The sequence below is a fragment of the Dendrobates tinctorius genome, unplaced genomic scaffold (genome assembly GCF_039654945.1).
Source record: "Dendrobates tinctorius isolate UK_male_01 unplaced genomic scaffold, ASM3965494v1 ptg000098l, whole genome shotgun sequence".
In the NCBI taxonomy this organism is placed as follows: Eukaryota; Metazoa; Chordata; class Amphibia; order Anura; family Dendrobatidae; genus Dendrobates; species Dendrobates tinctorius.
Window position 1 is genome coordinate 17,700,047 of NW_027361766.1, and position 23,919 is coordinate 17,723,965.

Genomic DNA, 23,919 nt, shown 5'->3' on the forward strand with positions numbered 1-23,919 from the left:
GGGAACAGAACCGAGCTTACTACAGTATGGGAACAGAACCGAGCTTACTACAGTATGGGAACAGAACCGAGCTTACTACAGTATGGGAACAGAACCGAGCTTACTACAGTATGGGAACAGAACCGAGCTTACTACAGTATGGGAACAGAACCGAGCTTACTACAGTATGGGAACAGAACCGAGCTTACTACAGTATGGGAACAGAACCAAGCTTACTACAGTATGAAAACAGAATCGAGCTAAGAACAGTATGCGTACAGAACTGAGCTTACTTCAGTATGGGAACAGAACCGAGCTTACTACAGTATGGAAACAGAACCGAGCTAAGAACAGTATGGAAACAGAACCGAGCTAAGAACAGTATGGAAACAGAACCGAGCTAAGAACAGTATGGAAACAGAACCGAGCATAGCACAGTATGGGAACAGGAACTAACTTACTACAGTATGGAAACAGAACCGAGCTAAGTACAGTATGGGAACAGAACTGAGCTAAGTACAGTATGGGAACAGGACCAAACTTACTACAGTATGGGAACAGAACCAAGCTAAGTACAGTATTGGAAGAGGCCCAAACACTACAGTATGGGAACAGGACCGAGCTAAGTACAGTATGGGAACAGGACCGAGCTAAGTACAGTATGGGAACAGGACAGAGCTAAGTACAGTATGGGAACAGGACAGAGCTAAGTAAAGTATGGGAACAGGACAGAGCTAAGTACACTATGGGAACAGGACAGAGCTAAGTACAGTATGGGAACAGGCCCAAACTTACTACAGTATGGGAACAGAACCGAGCTAAGTACAGTATGGGAACAGGAACAAACTTACTACAGTATGGGAACAGAACCGAGCTAAGTACAGTATGGGAAGAGGCCCAAACACTACAGTATGGGAACAGGACCGAGCTAAGTACAGTATGGGAACAGGACAGAGCTAAGTACAGTATGGGAACAGGACAGAGCTAAGTACAGTATGGGAACAGAACCGAGCTAAGTACAGTATGGGAACAGGCCCAAACTTACTACAGTATGGGAACAGAACCGAGCTAAGTACAGTATGGGAAGAGGCCCAAACACTACAGTATGGGATCAGGACCGAGCTAAGTACAGTATGGGAACAGAACCGAGCTAAGTACAGTATGGGAACAGGACAGCTAAGTAGAGTACAGGAACAGGACCAAACTTACTACAGTATGAGAACAGAACTGAGATAAATACAGTATGGGGACAGAACCGAGCTTAGCACAGTATGGGAACAGGAACAAACTTACTACAGTATGGAAACAGAACCAAGCTAAGTACAGTATGGGAACAGAACTGAGCTAAGTACAGTATGGGAACAGGACCGAGCTAAGTACAGTATGGGAACAGGATCGAGCTAAGTACAGTATGGGAACAGGACAGAGCTAAGTACACTATGGGAACAGAACCGAGCTAAGCACAGTATGGGAACAGGAACAAACTTACTACAGTATGGGAACAGAACCGAGCTAAGTACAGTATGGGAAGAGGCCCAAACACTACAGTATGGGATCAGGACCGAGCTAAGTACAGTATGGGAACAGAACCAAGCTAAGTACAGTATGGGAACAGGACAGCTAAGTAGAGTACAGGAACAGAGTATGGGAACAGGACCAAATTTACTACAGTATTGGAACAGGACCAAACTTACTACAGTATGGGAACAGAACCGAGCCAAGTACAGTATGGGAACAGAACTGAGCCAAGTACAGTATGGGAACAGAACTGAGCCAAGTACAGTATGGGAACAGGACCAAACTTACTACAGTATGGGAACAGAACCGAGCTAAGTACAGTATGGGAACAGAACCGAGCTAAGCACAGTATGGGAACAGAACCGAGCTAAGCACAGTATGGGAACAGGAACAAACTTACTACAGTATGGGAACAGAACTGAGCTAAGTACAGTATGGGAACAGAACCGATCTAAGTACAGTATGGGAACAGGACAGAGCTAAGTACAGTATGGGAACAGGACAGAGCTAAGTACAGTATGGGAACAGGACAGAGCTAAGTACAGTATGGGAACAGGACAGAGCCAAGTACAGTATGGGAACAGGACAGAGCCAAGTACAGTATGGGAACAGGACAGAGCTAAGTACAGTATGGGAACAGGACTGAGCTGAGTACAGGAACAGGACCAAACTTACTACAGTATGAGAACAGAACTGAGATAAATACAGTATGGGGACAGAACCGAGCTTAGCACAGTATGGGAACAGGAACAAACTTACTACAGTATGGAAACAGAACCGAGCTAAGTACAGTATGGGAACAGAACTGAGCTAAGTACAGTATGGGAACAGAACCGAGCTAAGCACAGTATGGGAACAGAACCGAGCTAAGCACAGTATGGGAACAGGAACAAACTTACTACAGTATGGGAACAGAACCGAGCTAAGTACAGTATGGGAACAGAACCGAGCTAAGCACAGTATGGGAACAGGAACAAACTTACTACAGTATGGGAACAGAACCAAGCTAAGTACAGTATGGGAACAGAACCGATCTAAGTACAGTATGGGAACAGGACAGAGCTAAGTACAGTATGGGAACAGAACAGAACCAAGTACAGTATGGGAACAGAACAGAACCAAGTACAGTATGGGAACAGAACAGAGCTAAGTACAGTATGGGAACAGGACTGAGCTGAGTACAGGAACAGGACCAAACTTACTACAGTATGAGAACAGAACTGAGATAAATACAGTATGGGGACAGAACCGAGCTTAGCACAGTATGGGAACAGGAACAAACTTACTACAGTATGGAAACAGAACCGAGCTAAGTACAGTATGGGGACAGAAATGAGCTAAGTACAGTATGGGAACAGGACCAAACTTACTACAGTATGGAAACAGAACCGAGCTAAGTACAGTATGGGAAGAGGCCCAAACACTACAGTATGGGAACAGGACCGAGCTAAGTACAGTATGGGAACAGGACAGAGCTAAGTACACTATGGGAACAGGACTGAGCTAGAGTACGGGAACAGGACCAAACTTACTACAGTATGGGAACAGAACCGAGCTAAGCACAGTATAGGAACAGAACCGAGCTTAGCACAGTATGGGAACAGGACCAAACTTACTACAGTAAGGGAACAGGTCCAAACTTACTACAGTATGGGAACAGAACCGAGCTAAGCACAGTATGGGAACAGAACCGAGCGTAGCACAGTATGGGAACAGGACCAAACTTACTACAGTATTGGAACAGGACCAAACTTACTACAGTATGGGAACAGAACCGAGCTAAGTACAGTATGGGAAGAGGCCCAAACACTACAGTATGGGAACAGGACCGAGCTAAGTACAGTATGAGAACAGAACCGAGCTAAGTACAGTATGGGAACAGAACCGAGCTAAGTACAGTATGGGAACACAACCAAGCTAAGTACTGTATTTATAAACCCCACAACACAACAAAGTTAAGTACATACAGATGTGAACACACCCAAGCTTACTACATATTACTGATCATAACAGAGATTACTACACAGATACAAGAACAGAATCGGTTATCAGAAACATAAGTTTATAGCTTGGACTCCGTACTTTATCCACATAGTTTTTGCATATTTCTCACTGCACTTGTCACGTGACTGCTCCATACATGATGCATACGCAAGTTTGCGCCAACCTCTTTCTTAAATTTCTCTTAGTTGTTACCACAATGGTTGCTTGTGTTCAGATATATTCTAACTGAATAAAGACATGTGACAAGTATAAATAATGAAAACAATAGTACGTTAATAGTGCCATGTTTTTCGGACTACAAGACGCAATTTTTCCTCCAAAAATTTGGAGGAAAGTGTGTGTGTGTGTGTGTGTGGAGGGGGGGGGTGTTATAGTCCAGATGTACCTTGCATATACAGCTCTGGCGAAAACTAAGAGACCACTGCAAAATTTTCACTTTGTCTGGTTTTTCTCTTTATATGTATATTTTTGAGTAAAATGTAAGTTACTCTTTTATTCTATAAACTACTGACATGTCTTCGAATTTCCAAGCACTAAATTTTGAGTTATTTTCAAAAAATGAGAAATGGTCACAATAACAGAAAAAAAAATGCAGTGCTTGCAGATCTCAAATAATGCTAAGAAAACAAGTTCATAATCATTTAGAAACAACAATACTAATGTTTTAACTCAGGAAGATTTCAGAAATCAATATTTTGTGGAATAACCATGATTTTTAATCACAACTTTCATGCAACTTAGCATGCTTTCCACCAGTCTTTCACACTGCTTTTGGGTGACCTTATGCCACTCCTGGTACAAAAACTTAAGCAGTTCTTCTTTGTTTGATGGCTTGTGACTATCCATCTGCCTCTTGATTACATTCCAGAGGTTTTCAATGGGGTTCAGGTCTGGGGATTGGGCTGGCCATGAGAGGGACTTGATATGGTGGTCCTTCAGCCACACATTGATTGACCTAGATGTGTGGCACGGCACATTGTCCTGCTGGAAAAAAACAGTCCTCAGAGTTGGGGAACATTGCCTGAGCAGAAGGATTCAACTGTTTCCAGGATAACCCTATATGCGGCTTGATTCATACGTCCTTTGCAAAGATTAACCTGCCCAATTCCAGCCTTGCAGAAGCATCCCCAGATCATCACCGATCCTCCACCAAATTTCAAGTGGGTGCAAGACACTGTGGCATGTACGCCTCTCCATGTCTCTGTCTAACCATTAGAAACCAGGTGTTGGGCAAAGCTGAAAATTAGACTCACCAGAGATTAACTTACTCCAGTCCTCTATGGTCAAATCCTTATGGTCTTTGGCAAACTTCATCCTGGCTCTCCTCCGTTTCTCATTGATGAAAGGCTTTTTTCTAGCTTTACATGACTTGAGCCTTGCCTCTAGGAGCCTGTTATGAACTGTTCTTGCTGTGCACTTCACCCCAGGTGCCATTTCTTTTGTAGGTCACTTGATGTCATCATGCGGTTGCTGAGTGATATTCGAATAAGATAACGGTCATCCCGGTCAGTGGAGAGTCATTTTCGCCCTCTGCCGGTCTGAAGGTTGGTTGTCCCCAATGTCTGCTGCTTGACTTAAAAATTAGCCAGAATTGAGCCCTTCTTTTCCTCACTCAAGACTTTTCTTTTCAACTTCTTTGGAATGGTTAAAAGTTATTTTTTCATTCCAATTACTTTCGGGATATTACTAGCACATGTTTTGCCATCCAGCTTGTCCTATTGCAAGATAATTGTGAACACCACAGCAGGGTTTTTTTTATACTTTCCTTTGTTAAATAAGATTTGGCTCAGGTGATCACCTAATCAGAAGCACATTAAGTAGAATGAGGTGTACTCTGGTTGGAATTCAACTGACACTAGAATGGAATGGCTGTCAGACATGTAGAGAAGCTGATTTTTATAAAACTGTGCAGTGGTCTCTTAATTTTAGCCAGAGCTGTATATTCCCTGTGGTTGTGAATGGAGAGGAGTGGCAGTTCAGATGTCAGTTTTTGGCATACGAGTGCGATCACTGTTTTTCAGATAGTACCTGTAATAGTCTATGGGGCTGTTCACATGTCAGTAATTTGTTGTGGACCGAGCAGCAGCCCGATACAAATTTGGAGCTACAAATCAGCTTAAAAACCAATTAGACAGAACTAGGATGTCATCCGAGTGCTGTCTGCTTCTCACTGACTGATAAATAGGAGAATGATGCTCAGCGACAGCCCTAATGGCTCTTGGAAGATGGAGAGGTAAAAAAGAAAACGGAAAATGGCCATGACGTGAAGGGGTGGTTGAAAACCAAATTTGAATTTGATCCTAAATGCATCTCTTTAATGTAATAATTGAATCACTTTTCTACATTAAATTTACATAAACATTTCCTACTGTTCCCTCTCTACTGTCACTCCCTGTTAATTTTTTTTTCTTTTCCTTCCATTCTGAAGACAGTTTTCAAGTTCCCAGTGCATGCTGGTATACTCAAAAGGGATGTCATCAGGGGGCCTGGCTGAGGTCACTAGGGAATTTTTAACTAAATTATATTAGAAACATGATTCTACTTATTAAATAAAGGGGTTGTCCAGTCTTAGACAACAAGTCTGCAGTTATTCTATATGACTGCAGACTTATGAATCCTCACATTGGGTGCAATTCAAGCTGCAAGGATTATAGGATTCTACGGTGCCGAGAGAGGCAGACACATGACTGCAAGTATGTGATTTGTATACTTCCGTCCACATTCCAGCTAGACTGTTTCCTGCCTCGCTCAACACACTGGCATTGAGTGAGGCTGGCCCATGTAGTCGGCATGTGACCGCCTGTATGAAAATTGCACATACTTTCGGCCATGTGCCCACCGTTCCTGGCAGTGGAGAATCCTCACAGCGTGCAGTGCACGCGACAGAAGGAATCAAAAGTCTACAGTCACATAGAGTGACTACAGACTTGTAGCCTAATGCCGGACAACCCCTTTAAATAGACATTTAGGGTGAAATTTTGTTGCCACCCCTTCAGTCTTTGCATGCTTTCATCCAGATCCACAAAATTCTCATTTGCTCAGTGAAAATCCCCAAAGGTCCTCACACACAGTATAAAGTGCAAGGCTGGAGTCACACCAGCGTTTGGCATCTGCTGCAAGAGCATCGGAAGCGACATGCTAATGACCCTCGGCTCCTGCTGTGTTGCGAGCGTGAGTGGAGTGTCAAGTGAGACCATACTGGGCCGCAGGCTATAGAAGGGAGGACTGCATGACAGGGTTGAGAGGGATAGAAGGAGCTGAGGACGGTTAATAGGGAGCATAGTGGGGGTTAACTTGCTGTACTGAGTGGGGCTGGGCAGGGCTTAGTGGGAATCAGAGTCAAAAGGGGTGGTCATGGGCCATCAGTATAAATACGGGGAGCCATCTTAGTGGGGCAACCATTTTAGGTGCCCCCTCGTAGCAGTAAGAATCTGCAGGGTCTGTATTGGGTACCTGTTATGATGGAGATAGAGTCCATGCTTCAGATGCTGAGGGATTCCGTGGGTTCCCGGGGCACAGGATGGCTACAGGATTCAGTTCATGGCTTGCTTCAAGGGGCGGTGGTGGGGCCCCCTCAGCCCCAGCAAGAAGGACGCCAGCCACAGAGAACCAGGCCTCCGATACGCCTTAGTCCGGAGGCTACCCCTCGGTTCCATCGCTGCATTAGTAGCCCCTCTAGGGACCCTCGGGTACAAGCCACGAGCTGCAGGCCAGGAGCTCGTAGTCCGAGAGCCGGGAGGAATCTAGCCAGATAGCGGGGTCTACATCGGGGGGTGGAGTCAACCTCCCTCTCTACAACGGCAGCGGGGGGCACAGGTACGGCGGGTGTCCATCCTGGAACGGGTCGCGCTCAGCGTGGCCAGGGGGAGGCAGAAAGCCGACGAGGGCCTGCAGTACAGGTTTCTCTGCAGAGTGAACGAGGCGAGCGGAGGAGAAATAGCTCCGCCCACCGGCCAGGAGCGCATACAGCCGGCATGGAGGACATGGGAGGACCGAAATTCGGGAACGGCGGGTCGTCAGCCCAGATCTGTACCCAATCAGCAGCACCAGGGTGAGGGCGTGAGCAGACGGAGGCCTGTGGCACAGGCGCTCCAGCACAGACAGCCGGGTGAACGGTGGGAGGATAGCTCCGCCCACTCGCCTGACACAGCAAGTTTTCAAATTTATGGCGAGCAGCACTCGGCTGGCCTGGCGATAAGGAGGGAGGGGGGCAACAGTGTACACTTGGGCTAAGAGGGTTTGCAGAATTGAAGGCAGCTACTGGCTGGCCTACCCATGAGAAACACAGATCCAGTGATGACAGCGCAGAGGGGCATAGTACCGTTGGCAGATACAGAGGAGTATGGTGGCCAGCTGTATGGCGCTTTATAGGCTCCAAGTCAAGATCGCGTAAGGGAGACAAGTTTGGACGGGTCACGTCTGGATTCCAGATCTTTGGCTGCAGGGATCACGGCACCCAGGTGAGAGTAATCACTCTCATAATGTTAACCAATCACTTGCTTCCATTGAGGGTGGAGGTAGTATTGTGTCTGCGGGGGAGGTTAGTGGGGGTATGGGGTTATTATTACATGGTTTATATGATTTGGTTAGATTGTGGCATTCTGGGAATACTCGGGTGGGGTATCACCTGCGGCAGCATGGCTGGGTGGCAATAGGGACAGAGGGTTTCAGGGACAATTAGCGCAGTCAATGCTACCAGGCTCGTTGTCAGGGGTAACTGCAGCAGCTCAGCAAACACTGCGGCGGTGGCTGCCGAAGATGGAGGGATATCCGGTCTGAGGGCATCATCAATAGACAGTGGGGAAATGGATAAGGATAATTCCGTCCATTTAGATGATGCAGCTAAGAGCGAGGTATACGTATGTTTTGAAAGGCCATTGGGGACACATTTCAAACAGGAGGTTAGGGAAGATTTGGAAAGGGGAGTATGTGGAGATATTTTCCCTACTCCATTTAGATTGCTTTCATTTGAACAGAGTAAGAAGAGAGGATTCCAAGAGGGAAGATGAGGAGAGGAGAAGGTTCTGCTTAATCCCTAGAACCTTTTACAATTGGTTGCAGGCATTCGCTATTTTAGCTAGCGTAATAGGTGAAAAGGCCCCGGAAAATTGTTCAAGCCTTTTTTGCTATATGGATTCAATTGGGGAAGCATACAGAGTTTATGGAAGGTAGGGATGGTTGACGTATGACGAACAGTTTCGTCACAGAAAGGCGGTCCGTTGGGAGCATAAGGATATAGCCCTATAGATGAGAGTAATGGCTTCAACTAGATCAGGGCAGAGTAATCAGTGGTTTCAAGGGGGCACCGGGGGTGCAGGACAGTCAGGACACTTGGTGGTATTGCAGAAAGGGCCGTTTCTCATTTAATGAGGGTTCCTGCAGATTCGGGGGAAAATGTAAATTTAAGAATGAGTGTTTATCCTGCGGGGGCAGTCATGGGGCCATGCTGGGAATTGTTAACCGACATAAAATTTGACATGTGATTGTGGTCCATGTTTCCTAGATTGGTGGTGATATGGTCGGATATTATTCCAAGAAAAGTTTGGCATGGTGCAAGATCAATGCAAGGGGTTAACAGGGCCAGGATTAAGTTGAATAAGGCAGTTTCCGGCTTTATGGCAATGAACGGAACGATTGTAGTGCGTCACATAGAATTGGAAGCTGGAGAAAGGGAATTTTGAGGAATAGATGGGATTCATCTGAACACTGTGGGGTTGGACATGTGGCGAGGCTGGCGGCTCGGGGGGGGGGGGAATCGTAAGAGGTCATGGACTCAAGTGGACAGGTATTTAATTATCCCAAGGAAGGGATAAAAGGGGACCCGGGTTCTATGGTAATGGATACTGGCCAGGCAGGTTGATTTGGTGCCTCCGAGCTGGTGCATAGCGGCTGGAGGCAAGACTCGGCCTGAGGCCATGCTGAGTTATTAACCTAATGGATTTTGGTTTGGGAGCTTTGAGGACCGCCCCGCTGGGTTGTTATATTAAAAAATGCTTGTTATGTGTTAAATAAATGGCTGCTGTGGCCAATTTATCCAAAAAACACTAACTGACTAATTTCCCCTCCTGGCCCTCAGAGCGCGCTCCTCCCCCAATCCTGGTTCAGAGCTCCCTCTGATGGCCTGGAGTGGGAACGTGTTGCATGTAAATGATTAACTGCTAGAGAGACCCTTCATTGCTTCCAAGCATGACATCACCCTCCATGGAGGAAGGCAATGCCATTGTGGCGACCATACTCCTGGGGGCGCTACAGATTCCTCCAGTGGGATGAGATTAAATGTTTAGCTGCGCTCAACAACAGGGCTAAGGGCCCATGTTTCTTTAGCCTACAATCAGGTGTGGGGCAGGAGAGCACCACCTCCTTAGGCTATGTGCACACAGAGTTTTTTGCCTCTGTGGATTTTGTAGTGAAAACCGCAGATAAATCCGCAGGACTATCTGCGGTTTTGCCCTGCGGTTTTACACCTCATAATGGATGAGGTGTGAAACCGCAGCATTTCTGGACAAAGGAATTGACATGCTGCAAATTGTAAACTGCAGCAAAACCGCGCGGAAAAATCCGCAGCATGTGCACAGCGTTTTCCAGTTTACCATTGAAAACAATGGTACTGTACAACGCACCTAAATCTGCTGCGGACCCGCAGCTGCAGAAACGCTGCGGATCCGCAGCAGAATCCGCACCATGTGCACATAGCCTAAGGTCTATCAGTGGTTTGTTAACCCCTGACCAAAATTCCCTAAGAAGAGGACAGGTCCAGTATATATGGGACATATTGCCTACTCCCAAACCACACCTCCAGCACATTTTTGAGCCAATTAATCCTAGATGATGTAAAAACTCAAGTGTTCTGTACCATCTCGTAAAAATTTTATAAGCGTTTTTTTGTAGTAACATACACCTGGAAAAACCTTTTGAGTTGGTCAGGATTTTATGTACTTCTGAGTCAGTTAGCGAAATGCCTAGCTCTTTTTCCCATGAGAGAAGGCAAATTGGCTTTGATGCATTGGAGGGAGAGATAATGTTTTTATATATTCTGGAAAATAGGCATGGGAATTTTCAACAACAATTCAACCCAGGACCAGTTTCTGGTCCCAGTGAATTTGGCATTAAATTGTCTCAGAATCTCCAAGGCATGAGTTTTTGTATAAAGTTCTCCGGGTGTGTACAAGAGTCTTTGGGCCAGATATCTACTATAATAAATGCCTAAGCAACTTCCGGTTGTAACAACTTCCGTCCAGTTGTAACCGGTGACGTCACCGCACACCTCTTTCCATGTTAACCCTCAACACACCACTCCTCCTCAACACACACACTCCTCTCACCTTTCACCATCTCCACTCACTCTTTCACTCCACATATGACCCTTTCTCTCACTCCGTCTCTCATACTCACGCCGTCATCGCCGCTGATCCACGATCCCCGACATCTTCTTCCGCCGGCGCCATCCTGGATCCAGACGTCCTCCACGCCGGCGACGCCATTTTGGATCGGCGAAATCCCGCGATAGTCAAGATGGCGTCGCCGCAAGAACATGTCGCCGGCGTGGAGGACGTCGGGATCCAAAATGGCGTCGGCGAAATCTCGCGAGATTTCGCCGACGCCATTTTGGATCCCGACCGCATCCACGCCGGCGACATGTTCCTGCGGCGACGCTATTTTGGATCAGCGAAATCCTGCGATACTCAAGATGGCGTCGCCGCAAGAACATGTCGCCGGCGTGGAGGACGTCTGGATCCAGGATGGCGCCGGCGGAAGAAGATGTCGGGGATCGTGGAGCAGCGGCGATGACGGCGTGAGTATGAGAGACGGAGTGAGAGAAGGGGTCGTATGTGGAGTGAAAGAGTGAGTGGAGATGGTGAAAGGTGAGTGGAGTGTGTGTGTTGAGGGTTAACATGGCAAGAGGTGTGATGCTATCGCATCCTCCCGATGCGATAGCATCGGGCCATAATCTAGTCTGAGAAAGAAATGTTGCCTAAATCCAATTGGGAGATGGCACCGACTGCCGTAACGGGGTATAAATTAAATGTGTCAATATAGTTGGGGTTAAGGAGATATGGAATGACACTAGTGGGGGTAAGTGCAGAGGGCTCTTCTGTTGTAGGTAGAGATTTCAATAATTCTTTTTTGATTTTTAAAGTAGTCATGGTGATTGGGTCTAGCTTCAGATGGGAAGGAGGCATCCAATCATTCCAAATGTAATGATACGTGTTTTTCTCAAGGAGAAGAAGCTCTAGATATTTGTGATGCGGGGATTGATGGGCTAGTGCGAGTTTTAACCATCGACTGATGTGAATTGCTTTATGATAGGAAATGAAATCTGGAAAGTTCAAGCCCCCTGATAATTTCGGAAGGGTAAGAAATCTATGAGAGTCTTGGTTTTTTAAACTTCCAAACATATTGTGAGGTAATTCTCCTGATAGTAGTAAAGAAAGTTTTGGGGAGAGAGATCGGCACCATAGACATTGTATATACAGTCATATGTAAAAATTTGGGCACCCCTATTAATGTTAACCTTTTTTCTTTATAACAATTTTGGTTTTTGCAACAGGTATTTCAGTTTCATATATCTAATAACTGATGGACTCAGTTATATTTCTGGATTCAAATGAGGTTTATTGTACTAACAGAAAATGTGCAATCTGCATTTAAACAAAATTTGATCAGTGCAAAAGTATGGGCACCCTTATCATTTTCTTGATTTGAACACTCCTAACTACTTTTTACTGACTTTCTGAAGCACTAAATTGGTTTTGTAACCTCATTGAGCTTTGAACTTCATAGCCAGGTGTATCAAATCATGAGAAAAGGTATTTAAAGTGGCCACTTGCAAGTAGTTCTCCTATTTGATTCTCCTATGAAGAGTGGCATCATGGGCTCCTCAAAACAACTCTCAAATGATCTGAAAACCAAGATTATTCAACATAGCTTTTCAGGGGGAAGGATACAAAAAGTTGTCTCAGAGATTTAACCTGTCAGTTTCCACTGTGAGGAATATAGTAAGGAAATGGAAGAACACAGGTACAGTTCTTGTTAAGCCCAGAAGTGGCAGGTCAAGAAAAATATCAGAAAGGCAGAGAAGAAGAATGGTGAGAACAGTCAAGGACAATCCACAGACCACCTCCAAAGACCTGCAGCATCATCTTGCTGCAGATGGTGTCACTGTGCATCGGTCAACAATACAGCGCACTTTGCACAAGGAGAAGCTGTATGGGAGAGTGATGCGAAAGAAGCCGTTTCTGCAAGCACGCCACAAACAGAGTCGCCTGAGGTATGCAAAAGCACATTTGGACAAGTCAGTTACATTTTGGAAGAAGGTCCTGTGAACTGATGAAACAAAGATTGAGTTGTTTGGTCATACAAAAAGGCATTATGCATGCGCTGTATTGTTGACCGATGCACAGTGACACCATCTGCAGCAAGATGATGCTGCAGGTCTTTGGAGGTGGTCTGTGGATTGTCCTTGACTGTTCTCACCATTCTTCTTCTCTGCCTTTCTGATATTTTTCTTGGCCTGCCACTTCTGGGCTTAACAAGAACTGTACATGTGTTCTTCCATTTCCTTACTATGTTCCTCACAGTGGAAACTGACTGGTTAAATCTCTGAGACAACTTTTTGTATCCTTCCCCTGAAAAGCTATGTTGAATAATCTTTGTTTTCAGATCATTTGAGAGTTGTTTTGAGGAGCCCATGATGCCACTCTTCATAGGAGAATCAAATAGGAGAACTACTTGCAAGTGGCCACTTTAAATACCTTTTCTCATGATTTGATACACCTGGCTATGAAGTTCAAAGCTCAATGAGGTTACAAAACCAATTTAGTGCTTCAGGAAGTCAGTAAAAAGTAGTTAGGAGTGTTCAAATCAAGAAAATGATAAGGGTGCCCATACTTTTGCACCGGTCAAATTCTGTTTAAATGCAGATTGCACATTTTCTGTTAGTACAATAAACCTCATTTGAATCCAGAAATATAACTGAGTCCATCAGTTATTAGACATATGAAACTGAAATACCTGTTGCAAAAACCAAAATTGTTATAAAGAAAAAAGGTTAACATTAATAGGGGTGCCCAAACTTTTACATATGACTGTAGTATTTTGGGTGAGATATAGGTTTTAATTATGTTTGTTCTTCCCAACCATGAGAGATATGGGTGCTCATAAGACTCTAATTGCCCCTAAGGCCTGTTTCCCACATCAGTTTTGGAGGTCAGTTAAAATCCGCCAAAATGGAGGAAAAAGGATCTGCAGGCGACAAAACATCAACGGGAGCCACTGGTCCGTTGGTGCGCTGGGATCCGCCGTTAAAGGAACTGCGCCTGGGAAAAAAAAAAACCTCATACCGGCGATGTAGCGGTATCCGGGAGCCGAAAGAAGAGAGTGGGCATCTGCATGTCGAGCGGGCATGGTGATGTCGCGGGAGCGGTGAGGTCGCGGGCACGGAGATCTCGCGGGAGCAGTGAGGTCGCGACACGGAGATGTTGCGGGAGCGGGGACGGTGATGTCGGGCACGGAGATGTCGCGGGAGCGGTGATGTCGAGCACAGAGATGTCGCGGGAGCGGTGAGGAGGGAGGGAGAGAGAGAGAGAGAGATTTTATTGGCTCCCGGAAGGGTTAATGGTGAAATTAGCGGACCGTCAACGAAAAAAAAGTTGCATGGTCCGTTTCATCCGCCCAGGAGCCGCTAAAATCTTGGCGGATCCGTACAAAAACGGGTGTGACGGACGACCATCATTCAAGATCCGCCAATAATGTAAGTCTATGGGTGAAAAAAATGGATCCGCCCCTTTTTTGGCGGATCCGTTTTTTAAAAAAAAATTGGCGGATCTTGACTGATGGTAAAAAACTGATGTGTGAAACAGGCCTTAATTGTTCTAATTAATTTGACATAGTTTTCATTGTAGAGACCCAGAGGGTTTTTGGTAAGAGTAATCCCCAAGTATTTGATGTGGCTTGATGGCCATTTGAATGGAGCCGTACCTTTCAGGAAGGAGACGACACATCAGTATTTTTGATAAGTATTTCATCAGTATTTGTATGCCAAAACAATAAATGTCTCCAAAACACAGACCAGGTGTCAGTCTTTCAATTATAGTTTTTCTCTGTAAGGTCCACTCCTGGTTTTGGCATTCAAACACTGACGAAAAATACTGACCAAATACTGACTTGTGAATGAGGCCTTATAATATAACACTGAGCCGAGTGCAATTCGCTGTTTTATCACAGGGTACTCAGCCGTGCTATACATCACACCACAGTCCATCAGAGGAAAACATTACATTCATCTCCATGTCCTCACAGACATCAGCAACTCAAAGTATACAGTGCAGCACACAGTACGGTGTAGGATCTCCTCAGGCCATAACAGTACAGGTTAACATCCCCCACACATACAGAGCAAAGTGTAGGAGACCCCCAGCCCCTCATAACATACATGGTAATACATGTCAATACAGATTTTAGCCGCCCCTTATTATAGCCCCTCACTCAGCCCACCATAGTACATAATGCATGCCCTGACACTGTCACCACACAGTAACACACCACCTTCCCTCACTCTACACAAACTATTAGATGCTTTTACCACCTCACCATTATTTCCTGGCCAGGAGCTGCTGTGTGCAGCAGGAGGAGAGAAGCCCTGAAGGCCAGCACTGAAAGACGAGCAGGGGGCAGAGCCAGCACTGACACCGCACAGGTCCTGTCAGGGAAGGAGCCTGGGAATCCTCCGCACCAGGGCCGCTGCAGAACTGAAAGGTGCTGTGCCTCCCAGAAGCTACTAAAGCAGCAGGCAGCCAGGTGGCCCTAAATAGCTGCTGAGGGACCGGCCCGGGCATATGCCCCCTTGCCCCTGACCCAGCCCGTCCCTGATTGACATAGAAAAACACAGTGGGGAAAGTAATATCTGAAACATTGACGATTTTCCAAGTTTTCGCACCTACAAAGAATGGGGAGGTTTGTAATTTTAATTGTATGTACACTTCAACTGAGAGACGGAATCTTAACCCCTTTGAGACAAAGTCTGATTTCATCTTAATGACAGGCCGATTTTTACAATTCTGACCACTGTCACTTTATGAGGTAATAACTCTGAAATGCTTCAACAGATCCTGGTGATTGTGAGAAAGTTTTCTCGTGACATATTGTACTTTATGATAGTGGTAAAATTTCTTCGATATAACTTGCGTTTATTTGTGAAAAAAAAGCAGAAATTTGGCAAAAATTTTGAATATTTCGCAATTTTCAATCTTTTAGTTTTTATGCCCTTAAATTAGAGAGTCATATCACACAAAATACTTAATAAGTAACATTTCCCACATGTCTGCTTTACATCAGCACAATTTTGGAAACATAATTTTTTTTTTGTTAGGAAGTTATAAGGGTTAAAAGCTGACCAGCAATTTCTCATTTTTACAAAATTTGCAAAACCGTTTTATTTAGGAACCACCTCACACTTGAAGTGACTTTGAGGGGCCTATATGACAGAAAATGCCTAAAAGTGACACCGTTCTAAAAACTGCACCCCTCATGGTGCTCAAAACCACATTCAAGAAGTTTATTAACCCTTCAGGTGCTTCACAGGAAAGCTCGGAAGGGAAGGAGCGCCGTTTGACTATTCAATGCAAAATTGGCTGGAATTAAGATCAGACGCCATGCCACAGTTGGAGAGCCCCTGATGTGCCTAAACAGTGGAAACCCCCCAATTCTAACTACAGCCCTAACTCTAATCCCAACCCTGACCCTAACTCCAACCCTAACAGTAACTTTAACCCCAACCCTAATGGGAAAATGGAAATAAACACATTTTTTTATTTTATTATTTTTCCCTAACTAAGGGATGATAAAGGGGTGTTTGATTTACTATTTATAGTGGGTTTTTATAGCAGGTTTTCAAGTGTGGCAGCTGTCACACACTAAAAGACGCTTTTTATTGAAAAAAAGTAGTTTTTGCATCACCACAATTTGAGAGCTATAATTTTTCCATATTTTGACCCACAGAGTCATGTGAGGTCTTGTTTTTTGCGGGACGAGTTGACGTTTTTATTGGTTCCATTTTCGGGCACATGACATTTTTTGATCACTTTTCATTCCGATTTTTGTGAGGCAGAATTAACAAAAACCAGCAATTCAGGAATTGTTTTTTTTTTTTTTATATATATAAATTTTTTTTAGACCGTTCCGCATGTGGTAAAATGGATAAAACAGATTTATTCTTCGGGTCAGTACGATGAAAGCGATACCTCATTTATATCTTTTTTTCATGTTTTGGCGCTTTTACACAATAAAAACTATTTTATAGAAAAAAAATATTTTTGCATCACTTTATTGAGAGAGCTATAACTTTTTTATTTTTTCGCTGATGACGCTGAATGACGGCTTGTTTTTTGCGTGACAAAATGACGTTTTCAGCGGTACCATTTTTATTTACATCCGTCTTTTTAATCGCGTTTTATTGCACTTTTTGTTCGGCGGTATGATGATAAAGCATTGTTTTTTTGCCTCGTTTTTTATTTATTTCTTTACGGTGTTCACTGAAATGGTTAACTAGTGGGAGAGTTTTATAGAGTGGGTCGTTACGGACCAAATATGTGTACTTTTATTGTTTTTTTTTTTAATTACATAAATAAATGGATTTATTGGAAAAATATTTTTTTTCTTTATTTGGGGATTTTTATTTTTTTTTTAAATATATATAAATATATATATATATATATATATATTTTTTTTTTTTTACACACTCTAATTTTTTTTTAACTTTATAACATTGTCCCAGGATGGGCCATCACTATGTCATGCCAGATCGCTGATCTGATACTTTGCATAGCACAGTGTCAGATCAGAAATCTGACAGGCAGTGAAGGAGGCTTGCCGGCGGCCTGTTCTCAGCAGGCACTTGCAAGCCACCTCTCTGCAGGACCCAGAAGGACCCCGTGGCCATCTTGGAGCCAGGGGTCTCCATGGAGACCACCGGAACAACGCGATTGCATCGAGTTTTTCCGGTGGGAGAGCGCAGGGAGCCCTCTCCCTGTGTGATTCTTCTCTATGCCGCTGTCAGTACTGACAGCGGCATCAGAGGGGTTAAAGGTCAACGATCCGTGCTAGCATCGATTGTGGGCATTGCTGCGGGGTGTCAGCTGTCACCCGCATGCGATCGCTACGGTGCTCAGCGTGAGGCCGCACGATCGTGCCGCCGTACTAGTACTGCTGTTTGTGGGAGCGCAGTTCCCGCAGAGCAGTACCAATACGGCGCATGTCGGGAAGGGGTTAACCTTTGCTACGTATGTGGTACAGAAACCTTTGTTTGCAATTTCAGAGATCAGACGTTTCCTGTAGTTCTTGACCAAGTTCCCTAACAAAGCAGCAGGGATTTTGGCCCACTCCTCCATGCAGATGTTCCCCAGATCTTTCAGGTTTCGGGACTGTCACTGGGTAACATTGAGTTTCAGCTCCCTCCAAACATTTTCTATTGGGTTCAACTCTAGATACAGGCCACTCCAGGACCTTGAAATTCTTCTTAGGCTGGGTTCATACTGCTCTATGACAGTCCGTTTAACGGACTGCGTTACACCGCGGTGTAACGCAGTCCGTTAACGTTGCCATAGCCTCCCATTAACTAGCGCATCGCAACGTATGCCGTAAAGCGGCACACGTTCGCGATGTGCCGTTAAGCACTGACGGAGCCACGGACGCGGCCTGCAGCGTCTGAGGCTCCGTCACAGCTAGCCCTGATGAATCATCAGCGCTAGCGGTATAGCATAATGCATATCGCTTTATGCTATAGCGTTAACGCAGCACGTCAACGCTATGAGTTGATAAGGCTAGTTAACGCTATGTGAACCCGACCTTACGGAAACACTCCTTAGTCACCCTGGCTGTGGGTTTTGGGTCATTGTCATGCTGGAAGACCCAGCCACAACCCACCTTCAGTGCTCTTACTGAGTGAAGAAGGTTGTTGACCAAAATCTCTCGATACGTGACCCCATCCATCCTCCCTTCAATAAGGTGTAGTTGTCCTGTCCCCTTTGCAGAAAAGAACCCCCAAAGTATGATGTTTCCCCCACCATGTCGCAACAGCCACTATAAGTAGACAGCCAGCTCCGCAAGTAAGTACTTGTGACCGGCGGCTACCGCCGCTGATACCGATAACAGCTGATCGGCTGCGGTGCCGGGTGTCGGACACTGGCCGATCAGACGTTGCTGACCAATCCCAAGGTCAGGTCATCAATGTAAAAGTAGTGGACATCAGCTTTAATATCACAGAATGTTCAAGGTGTTTTACCCCTTTGATCATTTTTTACCGTTGAGTCAAGTAATAATGTTCTACAGATAATGCTGGCTCATAGATTCACTTATATCTTCTACAATAGATCTAAAAGGAAAACAAATTGACATTTTTTTTCATCCGTCATTTATGGGTGATGCAGGAACTAATGAGAACTCGTGCACTCTGGCATCAGTTCACATTCCATACAAATGAACAGTATGCCTCTGCGAATTTTAGCTGTGGTCTTGTTTGTGCACAAATGGTACAGTTATAATGGGATTGTCCCGGCGATTGACCTAAAGAATGCGTTTTTGTTCGTTATAGGGAAACAATTGCTCTACAGACTGCAGAGCTGAACGGTGACAGGGTCATGGGTGCCCGAGGCTCACTGATGTGAGTGGGCAAACAACATTAGCCTGTGTGGTCTGATCCCACGGAAAAGCAGTAGTATCATAAATTGCTTAAAAAAAAAGTTGAAGGGGTTGTAAACCTGAGACAATTTTTTTTCACTTAAATGAATTCTAATTGGGGCAAAAAAGCATTTGCCTTCTATTGCTGGCTGCAGAATGAGTGAACTAAGAATCTGTCAGTCAGCTCACTTCAACTGATCTGGTGAGGAGTTTTTAACTCTCATCTCTCTTTTTCTGAACTCCTTTCAGATGATTCATGACCACAGACCACATCAAAGTTGAATGCGCAAGGAAATAAAGAGCCTGTAAATGACAAACGCTGCAAAATGGATCATGAAACCTAATTGCAAAAATGATTATTAGGCTGGAGTCAGACACAACGTATAAAAATACGGACCGTATTTTACGGTCGTAATATGCAGAAATGTTCCCTGTACAGTGATACGTATGTCATCCGTTGTCAAGGCTGACGTCAGTGAGGTTGCGCGGAGTCCCCTGGCTGACCTGAGGTGAACTGATGAGCGTGGGAAAAAGTTCAGAAACTTTCCCACACTCATTAGTTCATCTCCGGTCAGTCAGGGAGGCTGCGCAGAGATGAACTAATTCATTCAGCAGTGGTCTACAGCAGGGGCGGTCGCATTAGCACCGCTCCCCGTTGTAAACCAGTTAACCCCTCCTGTTGGATTGCATCGGGGGACCTGTCTGAACAGCGGAGAGGTATGTATATAGTTGTTTTTATTTATTTATTTTTTTTGATTAGCAGAGGAATAAATTTGGTCAAAAACTTGGTGTGTTTATTTCATTAAAAGAATTTTTAATTAATGTCTGTGTGGGTTTTTTTTAACCCTTTCCCATTCTAGGGTTAATAATGGATAGGTGTCTTATTGACACCTCTCCATTATTAACCCGGCTTAATGTCACCTTCCAATAGAAAGGTGACATTAACCCATCATTATTAACCCATTAGCCACCACTAGAGGGCAATGGGAATAGAAAGGCTAGGGGCCAGAAAAGGCGCATCTTATAGATGCGCCCTTTCTAGGGTGTCTGGGGGCAGATTTTTGTAGCCGGGGGGGGTGGGGGGGCAAAAACAATGGTCTCTCTCTAGGCTATTAATATTTGCCCTCACTCACTCGCTTTTACTCTCTGGTTGAGAAATTACTGCGGGAACCCACGCATTTTTTTCAACGAATTAACCCCTTAATTTAACACCTACAACATGTCCAAAATTTTACACACAAACCCTCATCTAATTATTAGTCAAAGACATATAAATAACTAAATGAAATTAAATGGTTTACTGTATGTAAACAATGTGTCATTTCATGACGGGTTTTGGAATGATTTTACAGAAGCCGGCATTTGATTTAGCGGCTATTCTGCTATGTAGGATTCTATGAAATATATATATGTGTCTCAATGACATATACAGTATAATATATATTTATATATACACACACACTTTTGTTTCCTTATTAAACATGTCAGTGTGATTTTATTGTATCACAAAATGAATTGCCGGCTTTTGGTAAAGGGCACGGTGCATATTGCTCGCAAGTCACACGTCTGCTCCATGTGTAATCTGTATTTTTCTCGCCCCCATAGACTTGCATTGTCGTATTTTTGGAGTAATACGCTGACAATTTCAGAATGCTGCGATTTTCTCAGCCCGTAAAAATATGGTTGAGAAATATACGGCTGATGGGAGCTGCCCCATAGAGAAACATTGGTCAGAGTGCAATGCGTTGTTTTTGCGCCTCTCACTCATCCGTATTTCTCTCTAGTGTGACACCGGCCTAAATCCCATATACATGCACTTGGGTAAAAAAAAAAAAAAAATGCCCCTAAGAGGCGAACAATCTGTATTCAGTGTAGACAGACTTTCCCATTACTGAGCTATGAGATGCCAGCTACTACTGATGAGATTCTATCATATAGGAGGGGGGAGGAGCTCTACCTGTAGCTCCGCCCCCTACAGTCTACATAGAATCTTAACAGCACTAACTGCCATCTCCTATCTCAGTACAGTAATGGGAAATATTAATATATCATAATTATTATTAAAACAAACCTCATTTGTGGTCAACTTTGCCTGGTGTACACGGCGCTTGGTTTGTTGTTGTCACCTATTAAAACCCATTAAATGATCATTCCTCTATAGTTTTCCATGGTAAATATATCCCAGGGAGAACAAACACTTACTAAAGTAGGGCGGACACTCTCTGATCAGTCCGTTGTCATGAGGCCCTGCTGACAAAAAGATATTATCCAAAGAGGGGAATCCCTTTAATGTGAACATACCGCTACAAGGAATCAATCAATATCCAATCCATAAACAGTATTCAATCCGTCCAAGCGTGTAATACACAGCCGTGGATTCTCATAACTTCTGATCGCAAGGGGGGGGGTCTTTATTGGGAAATATCTGGCATCTAACTCCTACGACAATCTATATTTACATCATGTGTCGGGTATGGAGCAGGCTCAGGAGCTGAACCCGCTCCACACAGGTTGTCAGCCTCTAACAGCAGCAACTGGAGCTAGCTCGGATTGCTGCTGGTATAATACTTGTCAGTCACTGAGGAACGAAGCGGCGAGTGTACTGACACACCGACACTGCAGTAACATTTCCCCATGTTTAGGAGGTAATAATAAAGGGATGGTCGTTGGCCGCCGATCCGGCACAAACAGCTGCCTCCCTTCAGTGACCGGTGGAGCCGGTATCAGCAGCTGGCAGTCTCTTAATGGCTCTCACCGGGGGCCGACAGCCTGCCCATGGACATGTCTTGCTGGGGTATCGATGGCAGCGGACCATGCTGATCATACGAGAGCACATTACACTGGGATCCATAACAGTGAGCGGAGCCAAATGATCCAGATCACCAGAAAGAGACGGCCGGCCCACCACTACAAGAATACAATCACTCGGAGTGTCACTTTTATAAGGCAAGTTCACACTAGGAGGTTTTCTTTCCATTCATTTCAGTGGGTGAAAAGCGCTTAAAGAAGTGACCTGCTCCATCAGTGCAAATAACCATGCAGAGCCCGAAATCCCAATGACAAAAAACAATCAAGCTGTGGGCATCAGATCTCGGAAATCTCAGAAACTTTGCTGGAACTGTAAAACGCAGCTGACAACTTGCAAAAACGCCTTGTGTGAACTCAGCCTGTGCATTGCAAAATCTTTCATGCAAAATTATTTTTTAGTCCCAAAGTTAAAAAAAATATATAAACACTGACCCCAAAAGTGGACAACCCCCTTAGGTAAGGCCCCAGGGGTGCGACCCGGTCTGTGACGTCACGGGCTCACGTGACAGCATGCTCCCGCTCGCACGGGATACACGGGGGGCGGCGCTGACACGTGGGAGGGGACACTTGTGACAGCAGCTCACTGCGTGTGTTCACCCTGCCGCGGGGTCCGGCATTATAGGGCACCGGGCGGCTGTGTCCTGGCGCATCACTGCAGCGCGGGAGGCGGCCGTTACCTTAGTGTGCACATGCTCCCAGTCAGGTCTCAGCTCCCGGAGAAGGCTCAGGGCGCCAGGAACGACGTTCTGTTCATCCACAGCAATGCTGAGAGCGCGCACCGTGGAGCTGTCACTGTGACACTGCTGCTCACCCATCCCCTGCTCGCTCTGAGACCTGGGCCCCCTCCTCAGGTGGGAAATACCCACTGGAGGGGGGAGTGGGCCGGCACTTGCCACCCAGTGTCACCCTTCCCTGTGTGAGGGAGGAGAGTGCAGGAACCAGATAGCACCGGGCTCCCCCTGCCGGCTGCTATGTGCAGTGCGCTGACTGCAAGGTGCAGGACCAAGATGGACTCCTGTCAGCCAGAGCAGCAGTGAGGGCACAGCTCAGTAACCCAGTGGCCATTACACAGCTGGTCCACAGCAGTGCAGAGGCATAAATGGGGTACTATAGTGAGCATCCCCTACTGGTCATACTCTGCATCACCACACCTTCCTTCCTAAAACATTATGGCCTGGGGCCAAGATTAACAAGTAACCCCAAAGCAAAATGTAGTGAGCACACCAGCACCCTCAGTACCTGCTGCACTGTGACTAGGATTGTATTTTATCAAGGAATGTGGAAATGTAATGTTTCATACCGTGTATATAGAAAATGCCACCATAGTGTACACATCTCCAATGCCACTATACACGTACTATACAAATAACTGATGGCACACGCCAATAATGGGGGCATATAAGGGCCGGCATTGACCTGAGGGCAGCCGCAGAGCTGGTTTTCTTTACAGAGGGGTTAACCTAACCTAAGATGGCTCCTTACAGGCTGGGTCTTGAGAAACAGTAGATTCATAGACTATACACATAAAATCACTGTTTATTGGTATCAATTAAAATGCAAAATATTACCAAAAAATAAAAAGCAACAACAAATCCCCAAAGATACTACACCCAAGCTATGACAAGGCTTTTAATACAGTCACCCTATATTAGTCCCTAACCTGATCCCTTTCTGTCACCCTCTTTAAGGCAGATGGCACTCTCATTTCCGCAACGGCTCTCCCCAAGGGTCCCTGTGAGGCCATACTTGTGTGACATAAAGATAAAGGAGAGAGAGCGAACCTAAAACAAAATCTCTGATTAAGTATTAAAGCCTTGTCCACTGGACAATAGTACCGACAGACAACTCGTCAGCACAGGTATGATCAAGTGGCATACATACACCTAATATAGAAGTGATCTCAGAAATTCCAAACAATGAATGTAGGCGCATAGCCAT

General features: G+C 45.1%; 1 protein-coding gene across 1 annotated transcript in view; it reads right to left on the reverse strand.

Moving 5' to 3' along the window:
- Positions 1-22,926, reverse strand: part of ETNK2 (ethanolamine kinase 2) — a 108,536-nt gene extending 85,610 nt beyond the window's left edge. The window contains exon 1 of the mRNA XM_073587147.1: positions 22,659-22,926. Within this exon, the coding sequence (XP_073443248.1) occupies positions 22,659-22,796 (138 nt within the window). The 5' untranslated portion in view covers positions 22,797-22,926. The remainder of the gene's footprint in view (positions 1-22,658) is intronic.
- Between the last annotated feature and the right edge of the window lie 993 nt (positions 22,927-23,919).